Source organism: Gobius niger (assembly GCF_951799975.1).
Source record: "Gobius niger genome assembly, chromosome: 1".
Lineage (NCBI taxonomy): Eukaryota > Metazoa > Chordata > Actinopteri > Gobiiformes > Gobiidae > Gobius > Gobius niger.
Window position 1 is genome coordinate 75005469 of NC_136852.1, and position 20735 is coordinate 75026203.

At 41.1% G+C, this 20735-nt stretch overlaps 1 protein-coding gene across 4 annotated transcripts; it reads right to left on the reverse strand.

Annotated features, from left to right (window-relative positions):
- Positions 1 to 787: 787 nt before the first annotated feature.
- Positions 788 to 20534, reverse strand: ewsr1b (EWS RNA-binding protein 1b). 4 transcript variants are annotated; one of them, XM_079552383.1, is made up of 15 exons: positions 20458 to 20534; positions 19988 to 20024; positions 16544 to 16595; positions 16316 to 16469; positions 16051 to 16243; positions 15726 to 15982; positions 14626 to 14767; positions 11393 to 11430; positions 10890 to 10919; positions 10693 to 10808; positions 7848 to 7977; positions 7655 to 7765; positions 7447 to 7570; positions 3996 to 4337; positions 788 to 1096 (listed from the first exon to the last, which is right to left on the reverse strand). In XM_079552383.1, the coding sequence occupies exons 1-15, from the start codon at positions 20471 to 20473 to the stop codon at positions 1060 to 1062; spliced, it is 1779 nt and encodes a 592-aa protein (XP_079408509.1). In that variant the 5' UTR covers positions 20474 to 20534; the 3' UTR covers positions 788 to 1059. The 4 variants fall into 4 exon arrangements, with proteins under 4 accessions (XP_079408509.1, XP_079408510.1, XP_079408508.1 ...); XM_079552384.1 differs by having other exon boundaries at positions 15726 to 15976; positions 16316 to 16472; XM_079552382.1 differs by having other exon boundaries at positions 11393 to 11427; positions 16316 to 16472.
- Between the last annotated feature and the right edge of the window lie 201 nt (positions 20535 to 20735).

A 20735-nucleotide genomic window follows, 5' to 3' on the forward strand; every position in this document is an offset into this window, starting at 1 on the left:
ACTCGTTTATTGGGCGATACAGAAAAAAAAAAAAGTCTATCCTGCGTCTGCACGAGGCCACAGCCAATCGTATCATCGTATGAGATGACGTATGACGAACCCGCTGTAAACTTTTGAGCTAAATTATTTAGAACAAGGTCTAAAGCTTGATCAAAAAATACCATCGCGTCTGCTGCTGTCATGTTGGATCCGTAAATAAACTTTTTTTTTTTTTATCCGTAAATAAACTACAAGCTTCCATATATCGAATAGCGCGTCATCGTCTTGCCGTCCCTCCTCGCTCTGTGATTGGTTCCCAAATCCACCGGAGATTTGGCCATGGTCCCCAGGCTGTTGTGCAGTTCGAAATAATTCGAGCGCACACAGCAGCACGGCGTTAGCCAGGTTAGAGAGGTGCTGTGCTGGAGGGCCGAATTTGGCCCCCGGGCCTGACCTTACAGCTTTTGTACAAACAAAAACCCAAATTAAAAATCATTAAAATCTTAATTTGAAATTGGACTAAGCCACAATCATCAAAATTAGAACAAAGCCCTGACACATCGTTAGCCACATAGCATGATGTTAAAATGGCAATAAGAGAAAAACAATGGCTAACGTCACTTTGAAGCATCATAAATTAGTTTCACTGTTTAAGTTAATTACAGAAATAAATGAGCTTTTAAACAATATTCTTTCTAAGCTCTCGGGTCAAGAAGCGTTTAGATTTGGGTAAAGCTGAACTGGAGGAAAAGCTCAGTTTTCCAGATTCTTCACACAGGCAGAAAGAAAAACACTCAGACCCACAAACTCAATAGAGTAAAACTTTATTTCCCAAATACATGGAAGTCGTTGTGGGAAAGGGGAGGCGGGACTTCTATGAATGAAAAATATCGCATTTTACAACACAATATGAACAGTAATAATAAAAAAAAAGAAAAAAGAGACAACATATGAACACACGCTGAACGTCAAATAAAAAGTTGGTGACTGAAACATTCGAGGATTCTCCTTAATCCACCGATGGAATCATAAATAAAAGTGGGTCTTAAAAATCACATTCCAGAAAGAGGAAGTGGTTCTTCAGTAGGGCCGGTCCCGGCGCTCCTGGCGGTGCTCCCTGAAAAACAACAGGCTGTGAGAAGATCGGAGACACCAGGAACAAACAACAGGCTGTGAGAAGATCGGAGACACCAGGAAAAAACAACAGGCTGTGAGAAGATCTGAGACACCAGGAACAAACAACAGGCTGTGAGAAGATCTGAGACACCAGGAGAAACAACAGGCTGTGAGAAGATCTGAGACACCAGGAGAAAAAAACAACAGGCTGTGAGAAGATCGGAGACACCAGGAGAAACAACAGGCTGTGAGAAGATCTGAGACACCAGGAACAAACAACAGGCTGTGAGAAGATCAGAGACACCAGGAACAAACACAACAGGCTGTGAGAAGATCGGAGACACCAGGAGAAAAACAACAGGCTGTGAGAAGATCGGAGACACCAGGAGAAAACACAACAGGCTGTGAGAAGATCGGAGACACCAGGAAAAAACACAACAGAAGATCAGAGACACCAGGAAAAAACACAACAGAAGATCAGAGACACCAGGAAAAAACACAACAGAAGATCAGAGACACCAGGAAAAACAAAAACAGGCTAGGGCTGCTCGATTATTGAAAAAATAATAATCACGATTATTTTTGTCATAATTGAAATCACGATTATTCAAACGATTATTTGTTGCCTTTAAAAAATCCATCAAAAAAGTGACAAAAATCCAGCAAAAAAGTGACAAAAATCCATTAAAAAAAAGACAAAAATCCATCAAAAAAATTACAAAAATCCAAAAATTTAAAATTAGAAAAAAAAAAAAAAAAAAACTAAATTTGAAGAAAAAAATAAATTGGAAAAAAAAATTATAATCGTTTTTTTGCGATTATGCTAATTTTGTAATCGTTTACTGTTGTAATCGAAATCGTAATCGAATTTCGATTAATTGCACAGCCCTACAACAGGCTGTGAGAAGATCGGAGACACCAGGAAAGAAACAACAGGCTGTGAGAAGATCGGAGACACCAGGAACAAACAACAGGCTGTGAGAAGATCAGAGACACCAGGAACAAACAACAGACTGAGAGAAGATCGGAGACACCAGGAACAAACAACAGGCTGTGAGAAGATCGGAGACACCAGGAGAAAATACAACAGGCTGTGAGAAGATCTGACACCAGGAACAAACACAACAGGCTGTGAGAAGATCGGAGACACCAGGAACAAACACAACAGGCTGTGAGAAGATCGGAGACACCAGGAAAACACAACAGGCTGTGAGAAGATCGGAGACACCAGGAAAACACAACAGGCTGTGAGAAGATCGGAGACACCAGGAAAACACAACAGGCTGTGAGAAGATCAGAGACACCAGGAGGAAACAACAGGCTGTGAGAAGATCGGAGACACCAGGAGAAAATACAACAGGCTGTGAGAAGATCTGACACCAGGAACAAACACAACAGGCTGTGAGAAGATCGGAGACACCAGGAACAAACACAACAGGCTGTGAGAAGATCGGAGACACCAGGAAAACACAACAGGCTGTGAGAAGATCGGAGACACCAGGAAAACACAACAGGCTGTGAGAAGATCGGAGACACCAGGAAAACACAACAGGCTGTGAGAAGATCAGAGACACCAGGAGGAAACAACAGGCTAGGGCTGCTCGATTATTGAAAAAATAATAATCACGATTATTTTTGTCATAATTGAAATCACGATTATTCAAACGATTATTTGTTGCCTTTAAAAAAAGTGACAAAAATCCATCAAAAAAAAAGACAAAAATCCAGCAAAAAAAAGACAAAAAAAAAAAGAGACAAATCCAGCAAAAAAAGACAAAAATCCATCAAAAAAAGACAAAAATCCATCAAAAAAAAGACAAAAATCCATCAAAAAAAAGACAAAAATCCATCAAAAAAAGACAAAAATCCATTAAAAGACAAAAATCCATTAAAAGACAAAAATCCATCAAAAAAAAAGACAAAAATCCATCAAAAAAAGACAAAAATCCATTAAAAGACAAAAATCCATCAAAAAAAAGACAAAAATCCATCAAAAAAAAAGACAAAAATCCATCAAAAAAAGACAAAAATCCATCAAAAAAAAAGACAAAAATCCATCAAAAAAAGACAAAAATCCATCAAAAAAAGACAAAAATCCATTTAAAAAAAAGACAAAAATCCAGCAAAAAAGTGACAAAAATCCAGCAAAAAAAAGACAAAAATCCATCAAAAAAGACAAAAATCCATCAAAAAAGACAAAAATCCATCAAAAAAGACAAAAATCCATCAAAAAAGTGACAAAAATCCAAAAATTAAAAATTAGAAAAAAAAATGTGAAAAAAAAAAAAAAATATATATATATATTATAATCGATTTTTTGAGATTATGCTAATTTTGTAATCGTTTACTGTTGTAATCGAAATCGTAATCGAATTTTGATTAATTGCACAGCCCTATGCCAAGGTTGTCAATAAACCCTGTTTTTAACTACCTCGTGCCTTTGCTAAATCCCTGAGGGGGCTACAGGCAGCATTACGTATTCCAGCAAACAGACGTTCCCATGGAGGTGGAGACATCCTGAAGTACTTTTGCAAACGCTTTACGACTGGAGAAATACTGCATTTACTTGAATATATTCACATGGAATCGAATTAAAGGATGTCGTCAGCATCATCGAGGCAAAAATTGCACATGCAGCTTCAGTATATTATAAAAAACTGGTAGTTACAAATTTTAAAATCATATGAAATCTTAAAACAATTTTGAGTTCTTAAAGTCATCCTTTTTTTGCTTCAAACTAGAACTGTTGTATTTTTTAAACATGGCAGAAACAGGCTTCCATTGGCTCGCAGGTTTTTCCACAAATATCACTCCTCCTGAAACCTGTAAACATGTGTGGATATTGCCCAGCCCCACACGGACCAAACAAGCTCTCACTCACTCTGGCTCAGAACTTTTACCTCATGTCCATCTTTCCTCCTGGGGGGCCCATCCCTCTGCCTCCACGGCCGCCCATCCGGTCCATGGGGGGTCCTCCGCGGCCCCTGAAGCCTCCCCGATCCATGCCTCCCCTCCCCCTGAAGCCTCCGCGGTCGCCGCCCCAGCCTCCGCGGAACCCGGGGCCGCCGGGTCCTCCGGCCGGGCCTCCGCGGTCCATACCCCGGCCCCCGCGCATGCCCATGCCGCCCCGGCCTCTGTCGCCGCCGGGGGGGAAGGGAGGGCCGCCCCCGAGACCCTCCGGTTTGGGAGCCTTGCACTGGTTACACTCCATACGCCAGGCGAAGTTCTGGTTCCCACAGCCCCTGAGGAGAGACGCCAGGGGGGTCAGAACGAAGCAACGGTGGGACGGAAACGCTCAGACAATACAGCCGGAAACTGGATCTGATCAGACAATACAGCCGGGCTCTGGTAAAGGGACTATACGGAGTTAAAACTAAGTATAAAGTATAAAAAGTAAAAGTATTTCAGTCATGTCCTAATGTGTAGAACGAACTCAGACCATAAAACGAAACCGGTCCGTCTCGGAAAGAAGGTTTAGGTTCCGCTGGCATCAGTGTTAATTTCGTCGACTAAAATATTTAGTCTTAATTTTAGTCAAAGTGATATTTTTGTGACTAAAATTGGACTAAAACTAAATGAAAAGTTTCTCATGAGACTAAAACAATGACTAAAATGTCCAGATATTTTAGTCGACTAAATAAAAATGAAAAGGAGAGACTAAAATCATCCAAACTTCTACTGACCGTCTGAAAGAGCCTCATCATGTAAATTCTCTGCTAAAGGATCAGCTCTGAGCTTTGTTCATGAAGCAGAGGAACAAGATTAAATATGATTATAATGAATATTATCAATGCAAAGTCCACTAAATTAGTCTTAATTTTAGTCGACTAAAATTGAAGATATTTTTTCCGTCCAAAATTACATTACTTTAAAGACTAAAACTAAATTAAAATGTGTCGTCAAAATTAACACTGACTGGTATTGATATATACAAGTATTGAAAAATAGGAAGAGTAAAGAAACATAAAATCTTTATATTCTTATATTATATAAGTGTCGATGCTGTTGGTCGTCAAAACCTTAAAGAAAAAGTGAAACAAAATGGAAAAAAGGGGAAAAATCTAGGTTCATTTTGGGGGGGAAAAAATGGACATTTTGAAGAAACATGTAGAAGGGAAAATAAAAAAAAATGTGGTGGAAAACGAGGAAAATTTGGGGCAAAATTGGGGGCGCGTAGAGCAATTGGGGTAAATTTAGGGGAAAACATTGGACAATTTGAAAAATAAATTGTCCGTATTTAAAATACGGACAATTTGGGGAGAAAAAGGTGAGAAAATGTGTTAAATTGGGGAAAAAGCTGCCCTTTTGCCCCGAACCGAGCACATTTTCTCCCAGATCTAAAAGCTTCTCGAAAAAAGTGTCAGAATAGCATCGAAAACGAGGCTGAAAAGTCAAAAGAAAAAGCGACAACACCACGATCAAAAAGTGATGAAAATGCAAACCCAAAGCTACAAAAAGTTACGATCAGTTTAGCAGGTCTTAGCTTTCAAATGAGGCCAAACTCTCCAGGTAAGAAGCTTTTAGACTTGGGTAAAACCAAACTGGACAAGAGGCGCTCAGTTAAGGTGGGGGCTAAGAGGTTATGGAAGATTCTCAGCTGTTGCACCTCAGATAAATGATACAAATGCAAAAGAACTTTGAAGGAGAAGGAATAATAAAAGCTTAAGCATCAGTATTGAAAAGAAATGTTCCTGTACAGCGGTAAACCTGCAGATGGAGCCTCTGCAGATCCAGGACTGCAGATTCACGGCCTTCATGCTATCGCTAAGCTAGGACACTGAATTTATTGATTTGATTTATTCTTATTATTGTGTCTTTCACATAAGTGCTCAGCTCTCGTGGGCTTACGAGACACATTTCAAAACAGAATTAAAACACCTGCTTCTGAAAAACTTTCTAATTTAACCTCTTAACTCCCGCCTGAACCGAGAGCATTTTCTCCAGTTCAGCTTTACCCAAATCCTGTAGGCCAGTGTAACGCCTCATTTGAAAGCTAAGACCAACAAAACTCATCAAAATGGATCGTTTTCCTCATGTCAAATTTTTTTCCATCTTTTTTTTGGGAGGGGGGTTTCAACTCATTTTGTAGCTTTTTTGTAATGTTTAATCAATTTTTTTGTCATTTTTTTTTGTCTTTTTTTGGTAATTTTTTTGTCATTTTTTTTTCCATTTTTTAAATCAATTTTTTATAATTTTTTTGTCACATTTTTTATCATTTTTTAATCAATTTTTTGGGTCATTTTTTGTCACTTTTTGTCAAAGTTTTCTCACTTTTTTGTCACATTTCCATCATGGTTTTCGTCTCAGTTCTGTTGCTATTTTCACAGCTTTTTTCCAGAAGCTTTTGGATTGGGGTAAAGCCAAACTGGAGAAAATGTGCTTGGTTCAGGTGGGAGTTAAGGGGTTTAAATTCAAAGCTAAAGCCAAAACGTCTTCCATGTTTATGAAAAAAATACAACGGGTAAAACTAGTGGTAAAACTGGTAATATCCACAGCAGTGTTAATTTTGACAACATATTTTAATTTACTTTTAGTTTTAGTCTTTTGACTAAAATGGATTTTAATTTTAGTCGAGATTTAGTCAAATAAATCGTCTCAATTTTAGTCGACTAAAACTAAAGACTAATTGAGTGGACTTTCCATTGATAATCTTCATTATAATCATGTTTAATGTTGTTCCTCTGCTTCATGTTTCTGCTCCACATGAACAAAGCTCAGAGCTGATCCTTTAAACATGATCTGAGGCTCTTTCAGACGCTCAATACAAGTTTGGATGATTTTAGTCTCTCCTTTTCAGTTTTATTTAGTCTGATTTTAGTCGACTCAAACATCTGGACATTTTAGTCATAGTTTTTGTCTCATGAGACACTTTTAATTTAGTTTTAGTCCAATTTTAGTCACAAAAATATCACTTTGACTAAAATTAAGACTAAATATTTTAGTCGACGAAATTAACACTGATCCATAGGCAATAATATATAATGATATACAGTATATTATATAAAAATCTAATACAAAAAGACTATCGGATCGGTATCGGCCAGATGAAGTGTCAAAAAAGCGGATCGGTGCATCCCTAGTTCAGGTGGGAGTTAAGGAGTTAAAATTCAAAGCTAAAGCCAAAACGTCTTCCATGTTTATGAAAAAAATACAATTGGTAAAACTGGTAATATCCATAGGCAATAATATATAATGATATACAGTATATTATATAAAAATCGAATACAAAAAGACTGTATCGGATCGGTATCGGCCAGATGAAGTGTCAAAAATATCGGATCGGTGCATCCCTGGTTTGGACTGATGTGTTTGGACAATATGAGCACTTTCAAACAGCCGTAAGACACGTACGGGTTCGGACACTCCCAGTCCCCGGCCCTCTGCTGCATGTTGCCCCCGGTGGGTCCGCCTCGGCCCATCCCCCTCGGCCCTCCTCGTGGTCCGAAGCCGCCTCGGTCTCCGCGCCCCATCATACCTGCGGCAGACACAGCCACGCCCCTTAACACACACACACACGCGCCTGAGCGGAGCCAACGGTACTCATGTGAAGTCCAAGTACCTCCTCGGTTCATCATTCCATCTCTCATGGGCATGCCCCCCCTCATACCTCCCATCGTGGGCTTCCGCCGGGCCATGGACACGTTCAGCCGCCGGCCCTGGAACTCTTTGCCTGAAAAGGTGAACAGTGCGTTAGTGAGAAGCTCTTTGACTGTGAGGTTTGTGAGGTTTGTGCGGAGGAGAACGTGGGTCACCATCGAAGTGCTCCACGGCGGCCTTGGCACAGACGGGCTCCTCGTAGGACAGGGTGGCGTCGCCTTTGGGCTTCCCCGTGTCTTTGTCCTCGTACAAGTTGATGGCTGGTTTTCCAAGACGACGGTTCATCTGCACAAAGAGTCAGTCAGAAGGTTAGAGACCTTTTCACAGCAGATTGGTTTGTAATGAGTTAATTTACTCATGTACATTTCCTTGAGTAAAGTCGGCGACACATTTAAGAGCCGTTATATTAGAATTGTGCTGATGCCATTTATTTATTTTCATTCAATAGTTTTTATTTTTATGTCTCTGTCCATCACAGACAGAAAAGCCCATGTCCTAAAGCTCCCAATGCCTGAGCTTTATTCATTTATGTGTTTTTATTTAACAATAGTATTGAGATGTTTCTTAAATGGTCTCTTTTCGGCTTTACTTCAGCTCCTGTAGATTTTCTCGTGTGTTTGTAGTAACTTAGCGAGAAGCTACAGCGTTTTCATTGTTCTGCTGCAGCTCATTTTCCCTCAATATAAACATGCTGTATGTCTTTAATCTGGATTTTCTGAGGACTTTTTAGTTGCTGGACAAAAAAAATGAGCAAAAAATGATGAAAAAGTCGCAAAAATGTCACAAAAATTGACAAAAAGACCAAAAATTGACAAAAAATTGACAAAAAAGGACAACAAGTGCCAAAAATTCTGACTGAGGACTTTTTAGTCACTGGGTTAGTTTTTCAGATGAATAAACCCCTGGGCTTCAGAATAGCCTAAACTGTTAGCCGCGAGTTAGCAACGTTAGCCTGTATGTTGTAAACACTGCAGACGCTGCAGCACTAACATTAAAGGAATAGGCCACCGTTTTTACATACCGAGATATGTTCTTACTTAACTTTAGTCAAGTTAATATATCCCCGTCTGGTCTTTGTCCGTGCGCTCTGCCAGGCAAACGGAGCACATACGCAGCCTCTCCCACATAGCTCCAAAAAAGCTCACGATAGAAGCTACCAAGCTGCTCCTCCTAAAGACCTCCCCGCTCACTTCCGTCAATAACCTTTAGGAGTTACTGCGCGGACGCTGTGCTCCTGTATCATTACGCCTCACAATATAGTTCCCCTTTTTATCTGCTTATAAAATCGACATGTTACATTTCTGTGTAAATATACTTCGCATGAAAACACTTCACGTAACTTTATATAAATAGGGAACACGTGGAAGAGCTTGGTAGCTTCTATCGTGAGCTTTTTTGGAGCTATGTGACATGTGGGAGAGGCTGCGTATGTGTGAGCGCACGGACAAAGACCAGACGGGGATATATTAACTCGGCTAAAGTGAGGTAAGAGCATATCTCAGTATATAAAAACGGTGGCCTGTTCCTTTAAGCTCTGGTTAAATCCAGCTCAGACTCTGGTTTAGAGAGCGCAGTCTGTAATAAAGTCAGCTCTATGTGGATTATTGCGTTTACACTAAACTATTCTCCAGTTTGTTGCTTCTTCTCTCCTCAGCTGAGAGCTGCACCTCGTAGCTGCGCCTCATAGGAGCGCTGGCCACACGTCAAATGGTATCAGTTTCTGGTATCAGGACCTCATGAATGAGTACAAGCTTGTGGTATCGGTATCCCTACTTATTACTGCAGATAAACGGTCTCTTTTCTCCTTTACTTCAGCTCTGTGTGGATTTTCTCCTGTGTTTATAGTAACTTCTCCAGTAGCTTCAGCGTTTTCATTGTTCTGCCGCAGCTCAGGACTTGGGTTAGTTTTTCAGATGAATAAACCCCTGGGCATAAAACGCCGTAAGAGTCTATAGAAATGCTAGCCGTGAGTCAGCAGCTAGCTAGCAACATTAGCCTGTATGTTGTAAACACTGCAGATCGGCTACTGACCACAAGTTGTTTGCCAAAATCAAGCCTGGAGATGATGCTGGAGGGACGATTTTCTTTATTGTATATAGACCGAGGGCCGACGCCACTGATTATCCCAAAGCAAAGCACAACACTGGAAAAATGACCATCTTAAACGAGATAAATGACTGAAAATTAGGGCTGTGCAATTAACAGTAAACGATTACAAAACTAGCATAATCGCAAAAAATCGAGAATTTTTTTTTTGAATTTTTTTTGTTTTTTTCTATATATTTTTTGTCAATTTCTTTTTTTTCAACTTTTTTTTTCTAATTTTTAATTTTGGGATTTTTGTCACTTTTTTGCTGGATTTTTGCCTTTTTTTTAAATGGATTTGTCTTTTTTTTAAATGGATTTTTGTCTTTTTTTTAAATGGATTTTTGTCTTTTTTAAATGGATTTTTGTCTTTTTTAAATGGATTTTTTTCTTTTTTTAAATGGATTTTTGTCACTTTTTTGATGTTTTTTTTTTAAAGGCAACAAATAATCGTTTGAATAATCGTGATTTCAATTATGACAAAAATAATCGTGATTATTATTTTTTCAATAATCGAGCAGCCCTACTTAAAATTGCTTGAATTAAAGTTCTTCTATGTTGAATTTGAGTCGGTTTGAACTAATCCATCCAAGATACAAACGCTGTAGCGCCAAAGGAACAAGAATAAAAAAGAGAATATAGTTTTTATCTCATCTAAGACCAGACCAAATCTACTCAAACCGTAGATTTATTATGTTAATTCAAGTAGATTTATGTCATTTCTTCCTTAAAACGATCATTCTTTTTCCAGTGCACTTCTTTCAAATGCCAGTGTTGTACATAATATGTGACTTAATCGGGTGCATTGACAGCATTTCTAACTTTTTTTCCTCCCATTTAACTCTAATAATGTTAAAAGTGCTCTCTGATCTGTCTAATGTTTCTCAAAATGATCTTAAGGGCCAGATCTCTTACTCTGATGGGGCCGACGTGCTTGAAGAACTCCGCCATCTCCTCCAGAGTGGCGTTCTCCGTGAGTCCTTTGATATAGATGGTGCTGTTCTCAGAGTCATCCTGCTCCTCCGGGCGTCCTGAAACCGTTCACACACACGTTTATATAAAAGCACCATCAGGGTTCGGAAATACTTGGTAGTACAGACACTCTGACGTACCCATTTCACGCTCTCCGTCGCCCATGGGTCCTGTGGTCCACCGGCAAAGACACAAGACGAGAGTGAGAGACTGAACAACATCAACGGTCATACCTGAGGAAACTATCACGCATAGGCACTTATCGATATCGTCAGGCGCGTTTGAATATTGAAAATGGGATGTAACTGAACACTGTCATTACCAACACTGTATGAATTATACCTCCAAGCCTTATGTTTAAAGCTAACGTGTAAACTCAAACACCCACGTAACAGCTGATGAGCTTTGTATGAAAATACACTGGAACCTCTGGCAAAGTCAATGCCCTCGAGAAATGCTCTGCTCCCTATAAGCCATGGCTGAACGGTGCCAGATACCCAAACAAATGTGTCAAGGATTGAAACACGACCTCCCGTTTTAAGTAAGGCAGTCAAGTAACATTTGAGAAACCGTGAATACTCAGATATTTGACACGAAAGTGAAAAGGTTTGAATGGACTAACCAGTGTAACTCGTCAACTTACCACCAGGCTTACTGAAGCCACCTCTGTCTCCAGCGCTGCTAGGGGAATAAATGCAGATATGAAGGCGGTTTCTCTTTTACAGCCACTCCCCATGGCTCGAGCAAATGGCTTGATTGAGGGATTAATGCAAACATTTGTATATCTTTACAGAACAAGCTGAGGGCTTTCATCTACTCAAAGGGTTATTGAGTTAACACAAGGTCAATGCTAGCGTTTAGTTCACAAACTGAGAAAAACATTCCCTTTAAAAAGAGGCACAAATGAAAACAATGTTCAGCTTCATAGTTTTACCCAAAGGTGAAACGCTAACAGGTCTTTACACAATAGTGTCAAAAAGTTTCACATAGTTCAAAAACAAAAAGACCTTTACATTTAGATGAAAAACAGAATGACATTTACCAGAATGTTTAACAAACGGTTTAAGATTATTATATACACCCATCATGCTTGTATAAAAAGAAAAACAAAAGTGGAAAGATCCAGAGTTGTTGAAAAAGGCATCTTTGCTCTACTCCCTCTTGGTGCATCTGCACTGAGTACAGAGTGTTTAGAGATAGATGCGTTTAAATGGCTCTCAGTGTTACCTGTACGGTATAAATGTGACAAAGCATGTTAAAATAGGATTTCAAACACCAACAAAATAAAGACATTGTGGCCCCCCCTCCCACACAGACCCACAAACACTGACCTGTGCCAACCTGACTGAACTAACCCCCTCACTGATGCAAAAGGAAACCATGTGAACAAAGACTCACCGACTCAAAATACTTTATCAACTGTGGAGCTCAAATTAAAACATCCTCAGCTGCTTTTGAGGTTTGATTTATTTATTTATTGACCTTTATTTCAGCAGGATTGTGAAGAATCTCTTCCAGGGGAGTCTGACTCAGATTAGTTTTATCCAGGTTTTACAGTACAGCTTTGTTCACATGATCTGTTCATTTGCCATTTAAATACATTTAAATGAATATTCTAGTCTGCAGCTAAAGTGTCGTCCCCTCCCTTAAAGATACAGTGTGTGTGGGTGTATTTGATGCAAGCTCACAAGTCACTCAGGCCATTCAGGAATTAAGGTTCGATCACTGGTTTAAAGTGGTACAAAGTGGGACTCGATGACAGGGCCTATCCGTTACTCAGAGTTTTCACTAGGGGTGCTGGAAAAGCAGTGTCAACTAGGAAAACCGTAATACTCAGATGATACCCACAGTTCTACACTGTACAGTAGAAGATGAGACCATAGTAAGTGTTTGTGTGTCAGACCACAGACATGTTTGGGGCCCAGTGCAGAGTCACTTCCCCTCAAAAGCTTAGTAAAAGCTTAGAAAAACCCACAAACCAAAACCAACTCTGAATGTTGACAATATGGAAAACCCATGGTCAGGGTGAGCAGATAATGAACCCTTGTAAACGACTTCATGTGACACAAAAACACTCCAGTTACACCATGTTCAAAGTAGGGTTGGGCGATATCGTTCTCTACCGGCAGAAACCTCTGTCACACTGGTAGAAATGAAAACTCATGTGCAGAATGGAAACAACTGGAGCGCCGGCCGACAGAGCGCTGCCGAGCGGAGCTGAAGCGTCAACTTTCACACAGATTTAACCACTTTTCAAAGCTCCTGGGACTATTTTCGGAAACAGGGCAACAAATGTTGTGTTACAAAACTCCCCATCACGTCCTGGAAACTCATCCAGCTGCTCTCAGGTCAGTCCCACACCTTAAAATAACTCCTGTGATCAGGGCGAGCGTCTCGTCTTCCCTCGGGTCAGTTTCATGATCAATCACAAACACAAACACTCCGTCTACACACGCCTTTTACACCAGAAAACAATCAGAAAACTACAGAACTCTGTACTGACAACGGTGTCCTGCTAATAACAGCAAAACGCTTCTGTTGTCCCGACAAAATAAAAGCCGCTGGAAGAGCTTTATTATGAAAGTCAGACTGAAGATCATCACCACAGGGGCTGCAGGTTTAGATGACAGGATCGACCACTGTTCACATGAAGGGAATATGTTTAAGAACTTTAGTAAATCTAATATGATCATTTGTTGCTCACTGTTCCATGACCCAAACAGAAGTGGGGAAAGGGCTTTTGTTCACTCTGCTCCTTCTACAGGGAACATGTTGCAAAAGAACTGGATTCATCCCACTGAACGCTTTGAAACCCAGACTGAGAACACTTGAAACGACCTCTTTAAATTGTAACTTTCGCATAATAAATATTTCACTTTGAGATTTGTTTGACATTATAGTCGTAACTCCTTTGCTGCCTCTGACCAGGACAACCTTGAAATTATTATTTTTCGTGTCAGTGGGACGTTCCTGGTTAAATAAAAAAAATCAGTTAAATTGTATCATATCATGATACAGACCAACAAATATCGTGATACCTGTTCAGGTTTATATCGCCCAACCCTAGTTCAAAGATTGGAGTCAAAAGTTCAATCCTTTAAAGTGAGACCACCATGGATCGTTTACCCAAGAGTAACTTAAGGGAAAATCCTTAAAGCTTCAACTCATTTTGTAAATAAACCAACGACCTAAACTCTTTGTAGAAATTATTTGATTGTAAAAAAAAAAAGACATTTTAAAGACTTAAATTCTCCATAGGTTTGAGTGATTTGGGCCGAGGTGAACATGGACATGGGGAGAAACCTACAAAATGTTTACTGCCGGTTCAGAACCACCTTTATCGTAACATTTTGTTTTTCACCAACTTAATGTTTAACGGATGAACCGTTTATTTTTCCAAACTCAATCCAAACAATTACAGCCATAAGAATGGCTGTAGACCTGTTGATCGAAAAGACCCAAGCAAATAATTCCACAAACGCTTCTCTTGATTCCATTTTAGTTTGAGGCCCTACTTCTGTGACGCGGACAGTTCAGATACTACAGGTAGATATTAACTGTGTAGCATTTACTGTGTGGACACTTTAGAACCAGAACGTGTGAGATGTGAACCCATGATGGTGACGTGTGTGGTCAGAAGTGCTGCCCTAAAACCTCACTGACAGTATTCATAAGCCCTACTGCTGTACATGTGGTAACCTACTTCTTATGCACAGGTTTCTTACCTTTGGCCAAACACGAGGCAGGACTGGACAAAACCGTGAACCCGACCAAAAAACCCTCGTGTTTCAGATCTGGGTTTTGTCGAGCCCGGCCCCTGGCGGCCTCCGCACCTGTCCGGAGAGAAAGGCGTTAACACAGCAGACCAACACTTACCCCATGCCTCGGCCGCCGCGCCCTCTGTGCATCATCCCACCACGGTCAAAGCCGTCCCTGCCCCTGCTGTCCCCGCCATACCGAGAAGCATCAGGGCCCCCGTAACCAGAGCCCGCGCCCTGCCCGTCCTGCCGATAACTGTCTGGGGAGAACAACAACATGGAAGGTTTAATCAGACCAGCTGGTGCCCAAACCAGGACCTAAATAACCCAGAGATCCTAACAGTAGCAGAGCGTCTGCACACGGCAATGTGAAAACATAATTCAAGACAGGCATTTTATATAACTAAGTCAAATCATATTTGAAATTCAAAACAAAACTATTTGAATTTGTGTCACACAGAGTTCACTAAAGCGCTCAGACTGAGACTCGCAAACCGTGATACTTTTAAAATATTGTGGTAATATTGTCAGTAAAGTAGCCGTGCGATGTTAACGATGTAGCCAACCCGATGCACTCTTTCTGAAATGCATCTTTTCTGTGATAATGTCGAGCCGAAGGCAAACGACTGGGTTCTTGAATATTTAAAACATCAGCCATCATTCAAATCAGCCTGTATGACAGGCCCACAGTTCTTTATTTAAGAACTTTGTTGAAAATAGGAATGGAGATCGGTCCAGTTCTCGACTGGTGTGGTGCTTATGCTCGGATAGACAAGAGTTTTATTCGGTGTTTGGACAAGAATTCTTTAAAAGATTGGACATCGACCGGGGAGTCTTTGAAAGACATCCACATATCCGCTTATAACCATAGCACATCACTGCAGTTTCTCTCCTGTGTTTTAATTAATGTAAACTGACAGTGACAGCAGCCTCGGAGAACAGTAAGAATTCGATGGAGTAAAAAGTGAGGAGGCGATGCTAATCGTGGCTAACAGTGTTAACTACTCTGTAAACAGCAGTTTCCAAGTGCTGCACTAGGATCTGAACCCTGAATCAGAACAGTCTGAACAAAGTGATGGATTAAGTAAAAAGTAAAACCCATATTTGACATAATGCATTGGCCAGTTGAACAAAGCACTGACAAAGCACTGATGGAAACGCGCCCCCATCAGTGACTGACCCTCTGCCCACACACCGGTGGGTAACTGGTGGACTTACTGTAATGGCTGCCCTGGTTGTAGCCGGGCGGTCCACCCTGCTGGCTGTACTGGCTGGCTGGAGGCTGTCCGTAAGAGCCTGCGCTCTGCGGGGGGTAGGCAGGGGGGGCCGTCTGCTGCTGGGCTTGCTGCTGATACCCTCCCTGCTGTTGCCCATAGCCCGACTGCTGGGCCTGGTAACCGGCCGGCTGGTTGTACGCTGCTGTTTGAGAGTAACTGCTCTGGTTGTAACTGGCAGGTTGGCCGTTGGAGCTGTAACTAGAACATAAGCACACAGTAAACAAACACAGGTAAGTCTATGACTTAGCTGACTAGAGATAACATACCTCTGCTGAGCAGCGGCGGCGGCCTGCTGACCATAGCCCTGGTAAGCAGACTGGGCAGAATAACCAGACTGAGAGCCATAGGACTGAGCGGCGGCTGGAGTAGCAGAGGCGCCGTCGTATCCACTGGCACCGTAGCCTTGGGCAGACTGGGAGTAGCTGTGGGCAGTGCTGGACTGGGCAGCCGGGTACCCAGCTGTGGACAGACAAAGGAGCATTAAGTAAAAGAGTTGGGAGCAGAGGTTAGACTAAAGCCTGATGGACTCACTGGAGGCAGCCTGTCCATAGGAGGAGCTGTACTGCTGCTGCTGTGGCGTTTGTTGCTGCTGAGCGTAGCCGGCGGCTGTGGGAGCTGCCTGGCTGTAGCTGCTGTCTGCGGCTGCAGGCTGACCGTAGGAGCCGTAGCCCTGCTGCCCATAGCTCTGCTGAACACAACAAAACCACATGAGCACATCTGCAGTGGGAGAATAACAAAGATGCTTTGTGTGGTGCTAACCTGAGCAGACGCGCTGTAACCTTGAGAGGGCTGAGCGCTGTAGGACGCGTACCTGAAACACAGGTTTGCACACTTACAATGGGAGTCTTAACCCCACAGCCCCCGCCTGAACAGAGCACATGTTCTCCAGTTCAGCATTACCAGAATAACAGCGTCTCAATGGAAACAAAAACAAAGATCAAACTCTCCATTTATGCAATTTGTTAGTTTTAACTGAAATATTTCAAGGCCGTCCCGTCATTTTGGACTCGGATCAGACTTTATCAAGTATCGAAATACTTTCAATACTTGTGTTTGGAGGCATTTTTATCACTCACTTTTCACTTGTTTTCCAGTAACAGCTACACAGCACTTTGTTACAGTTTGTTTTAACTTGTCTATCTAAACACGCTTAGATTAAACTTTGTACACGTGACTTTGAACACATTTTAAAGCAAACTTGTCACTTGCTATAATTACTTATTGTTTCGCAATACATATCGGATCATGACAAAAGCGGATCGTCCCAGCCTTAGTAAAGACCGTCTCTGAGTGTACAGGACTCTCGCTCTAAAAGCAGTTACTTCTCAAGCGTGATTTCACGTTTGGCACAGAAATCCGAGAGCGCAGAGGTGCGGGAGGCGAGAGCATGCGGACCGGGCGGTGCCTGGAGAGGCTGTGATGAAACTGTTAAATATTGTTTCACGGTTTCTTATACATAACAGTAAAATTAAAATAGGTAGAGTTCACGATTTAGAATGTGATGATGTCATAATGTCAGATGGAGGGCGGGGCCAATGAAACTCTATGGGAGAAATGCAGTTTTTGTAAGAAATCTCCAAAAAGAAAATTGACAAATGTTTTTCCTCTTCAGTATTTGATCGTGATTAGATTCACAAACCTGTGATGTTATTTTTGTGTCCGAAAGTCCTTTCTATTGGACAACATCACGCTCATGTTTTTGCATATTGTCACCACTTTTTGACGTTCTTCGGAGAAAATAATTGGACATTAGTTCACATGTGCTGACAGAGGAGACGAAGAACTTTGTGCCAGCTTTTGTTTCATGTGGATTCCTCCAGTAATGACTGAGATATGAGCCAAAAAACAAAGACATAAAAATATGCATTTTGTCAGTTACCATAGTTACCGTCAGTTGATCCACCTCAATGTTAAACTATAGGCTCTTTAGAATGTTGTGATGTCACGTGAACGCAGCCTATTCTCCAACTTGCATTTGTGTGAGTGCAATAAGAGCCTTAAAACTGAGGAGCAGACGAGGCTCTGAATAAGTCGACTCCTCTGAGACTTTTATGCATCAATTTTAACACATTTCTGTTGCATAGTCTTTTTTAGTTTAGCTCCATTTATCCTGCAATCTCACTTTTTTCCTACTATACAAGCTGAATGATATGCAACCTGTGTATAAATGTATTTAAAAACTGCTAGGGCTGAAACGACTAAACGATTAATCGACGACTAATCGATTATTGAAATAGTCGACAACTGTTTTAGTAATCGATTAATCATTTTCTTGTTCACACTGAAATAGAGCAAAAATGACATGAAAATGTAGTATTATTGATGAAAACCTACTTTGTTTTTCATAATTTGGGTCTGTAGTGTTTTGTATATTGTAAATTTCATAAATATCCGTTCGTGTCTCGTCCAATCAGAAGCAGAATTAGCGCCAAGAGCCTCCAACAAACATTTACTTTAAGCTTCCTCCATCAACACGTCCTCGAGCGGCTCCACTTTAGCTTTTTGTGATTATTCTTTTTTTCTTCTTATAAATCCAATTTTCCTCCACCATTCACAGCCAAGCGATTAATCATAAAAATATTTGATAGATTAAAACAGGAGTGCCCAAAGTGCGGCCCGGGGGCCAAATGCGGCCCTCAGACCAATTTATGGTGGCCCTCGGCCTCTTGCTGTATCGGCACACATCACCAGAGATGGACCTTTTTATTTGAAATGTAATAATTCTATACAATTCTAACCGAACAAATAACATTTTATTGTGAGACTGAGCTGCATGAAGGTTTTAAGCTTAAGGCGAGACACGGCAGGTGAAAGAAAGTATTGATTTTTCACGTAGTGGTGGAAGTGGAGATTTGTATCTGTTTTCCTCCCTTTACATCTTAGTTTTCATGTCAGACATAAAAATGATGTTTATTTTATGATGTTTTGTCTGCGAGGTGGGGGCGACCCGGAAGTAGAAAGGCCGTCTTTCCCGCGGGTTTTCATTCATAAATATTGACAAATTTGACATCCACGTGTCCTGCTAAGGGGCCCCGTGATGACGCTTTCACCCAAATATGGTGTTTTTCCTCCTACGAGACGCTGGAGCGGAAAAGTGGAAGAACGGGCCGAGCATGAGCACTCGCTACAAAACTTCAGGGCTGGTTTTCTCTGAATGAAAAAAAGCCGCACTCGGGCAACGGGGGAACCCTTATAGAAGCTCCCACAGACTCCAAACTTTCCAGTCTGAGACCTAGCAATATTTTGAAGGTTTTTTCAGACAGTTTTTTTAATCTCTAATTCCTAGCCTGATTTATTCAGCTTTGAAACCAAACAGGCGGAATTTGAGTTTTTACAGATTTTTTCACTGACGATTAGTTTATTGAAAAACTAAACAAAATATCCAAAATCCCCTCTGAAAAAATCTTATTTACTAATATGTCAATAAAATAAAACCATAAATTTGAATCTGGCTCAATTCATTATTTTGATTTCGTTGCCCAAAATATAGACAATTTTGGCCATTTTAATGCTCAAAATGCCTTATTTTTATGTGAAAACATAAAATGACAGAAAAAGTGCAACACATTTTTTTCTCATATTTATATCTGTGATGTTCAGCAAAAGTTTCAAATTGACGTCTCTACATTTATTTTTTTCCCCTATTCACCTGCAGCGTCTCGCCTTAAATAGGAGGTATGTGGCACAATTTAAACCTCTGCTAGTCGAAGGTTTTGCGGCACTAACTACTGATCTACGGCCCTTCACCCCCCTGTACACTTCAATATGCGCCCCCCCCATGAAAAAAGTTTGGACACCCCTGGATTAAAAGAATAATCGTTAGTTGCAGCTCTAAAAACTGCTGGAGTTTGTATAAAGTGACTGTAAATTCAGGAGTCGGCACCATGAACTTAGTCTGAAGAATAACAGAATCGTTTCGTTCAGCCCCAACACTGAGGAAAGAAAATACACCATTGTGATTCAGAGCATTGTGTCCCTGAAACTGCAACTCTAATACACACTAAGACGAAAACGAGTCTGAAAACTCCACAAAAGCCACAAAAAGTGACAATAACAAGGCAACAATGCGAGGAGAAAGATCCGTTTAGATCAGTTTTGCGGGTCTTAGCTTTCGAATGAGGGTAAAGCCAAACTGGAGACAATGTGCTCGGTTAAAAGGGTTAATAAAAAAGTGTGCATGCACGTGTGAAGCAGATAACTCACCCTTGCTGGGCACCGGCCTGGCTGTAGGAGCTGTAATCTGTGGAGGAAAAGCCCAGAGTTAGAAAAGGAGGAAAATGGAGCCAATTGCGCGCCAGCATTAAGCTAGCTACACGCATGCTAGCTGCGTGTATGTAGGTCAACAACGTTTAACAGAGTCCTGGCGTAAAGAAAAACACCTCCTAACATGGAATAACAGAGGAAACACTCACAGAACATAAAACAGTGTATGTGTAATTCACAAAAGCACAAAAGCTAGGCGGGTTTTTCACACTGTGTACGTCCTGCGTGCCGGGGTTTCAGGCCGAGGCCGCGCGGGAGAGGGGCTAGCTTAAATGCTACACGCGGCTACACCTACAAAACAAAGCTCCGAATTTCCTGAACAACACGAACGTTTTAAAACTGATACATGTTAAAATATCGCAGTCCCGGCGCGTTTATAACCGTCAAATGTGCGAAAAAGCGTGACTTGCCTGGAGCTGACGCCATTTTGTTGAGCTCGTGAAAGAAGAGACCGGAGACTGAACAAAGCGGCGGAGACTGGAGACGGTAACGACGCTCGCGCGGGGGGCGGAGCCTGAGGCGGGAGGGAGAGGGAGGGGGGCATCTAGTGACGGGGGGGGTAACAACATTCTTCTTCTTTCAGGAATAATAAAAACATCCTCGAGTTAAAACAAGACATGAGGAAAAAAGTTGTAAATTTACTACATTTTGAAACATGCTAAAAAAATGTTTGCAAATTTATTGAGAA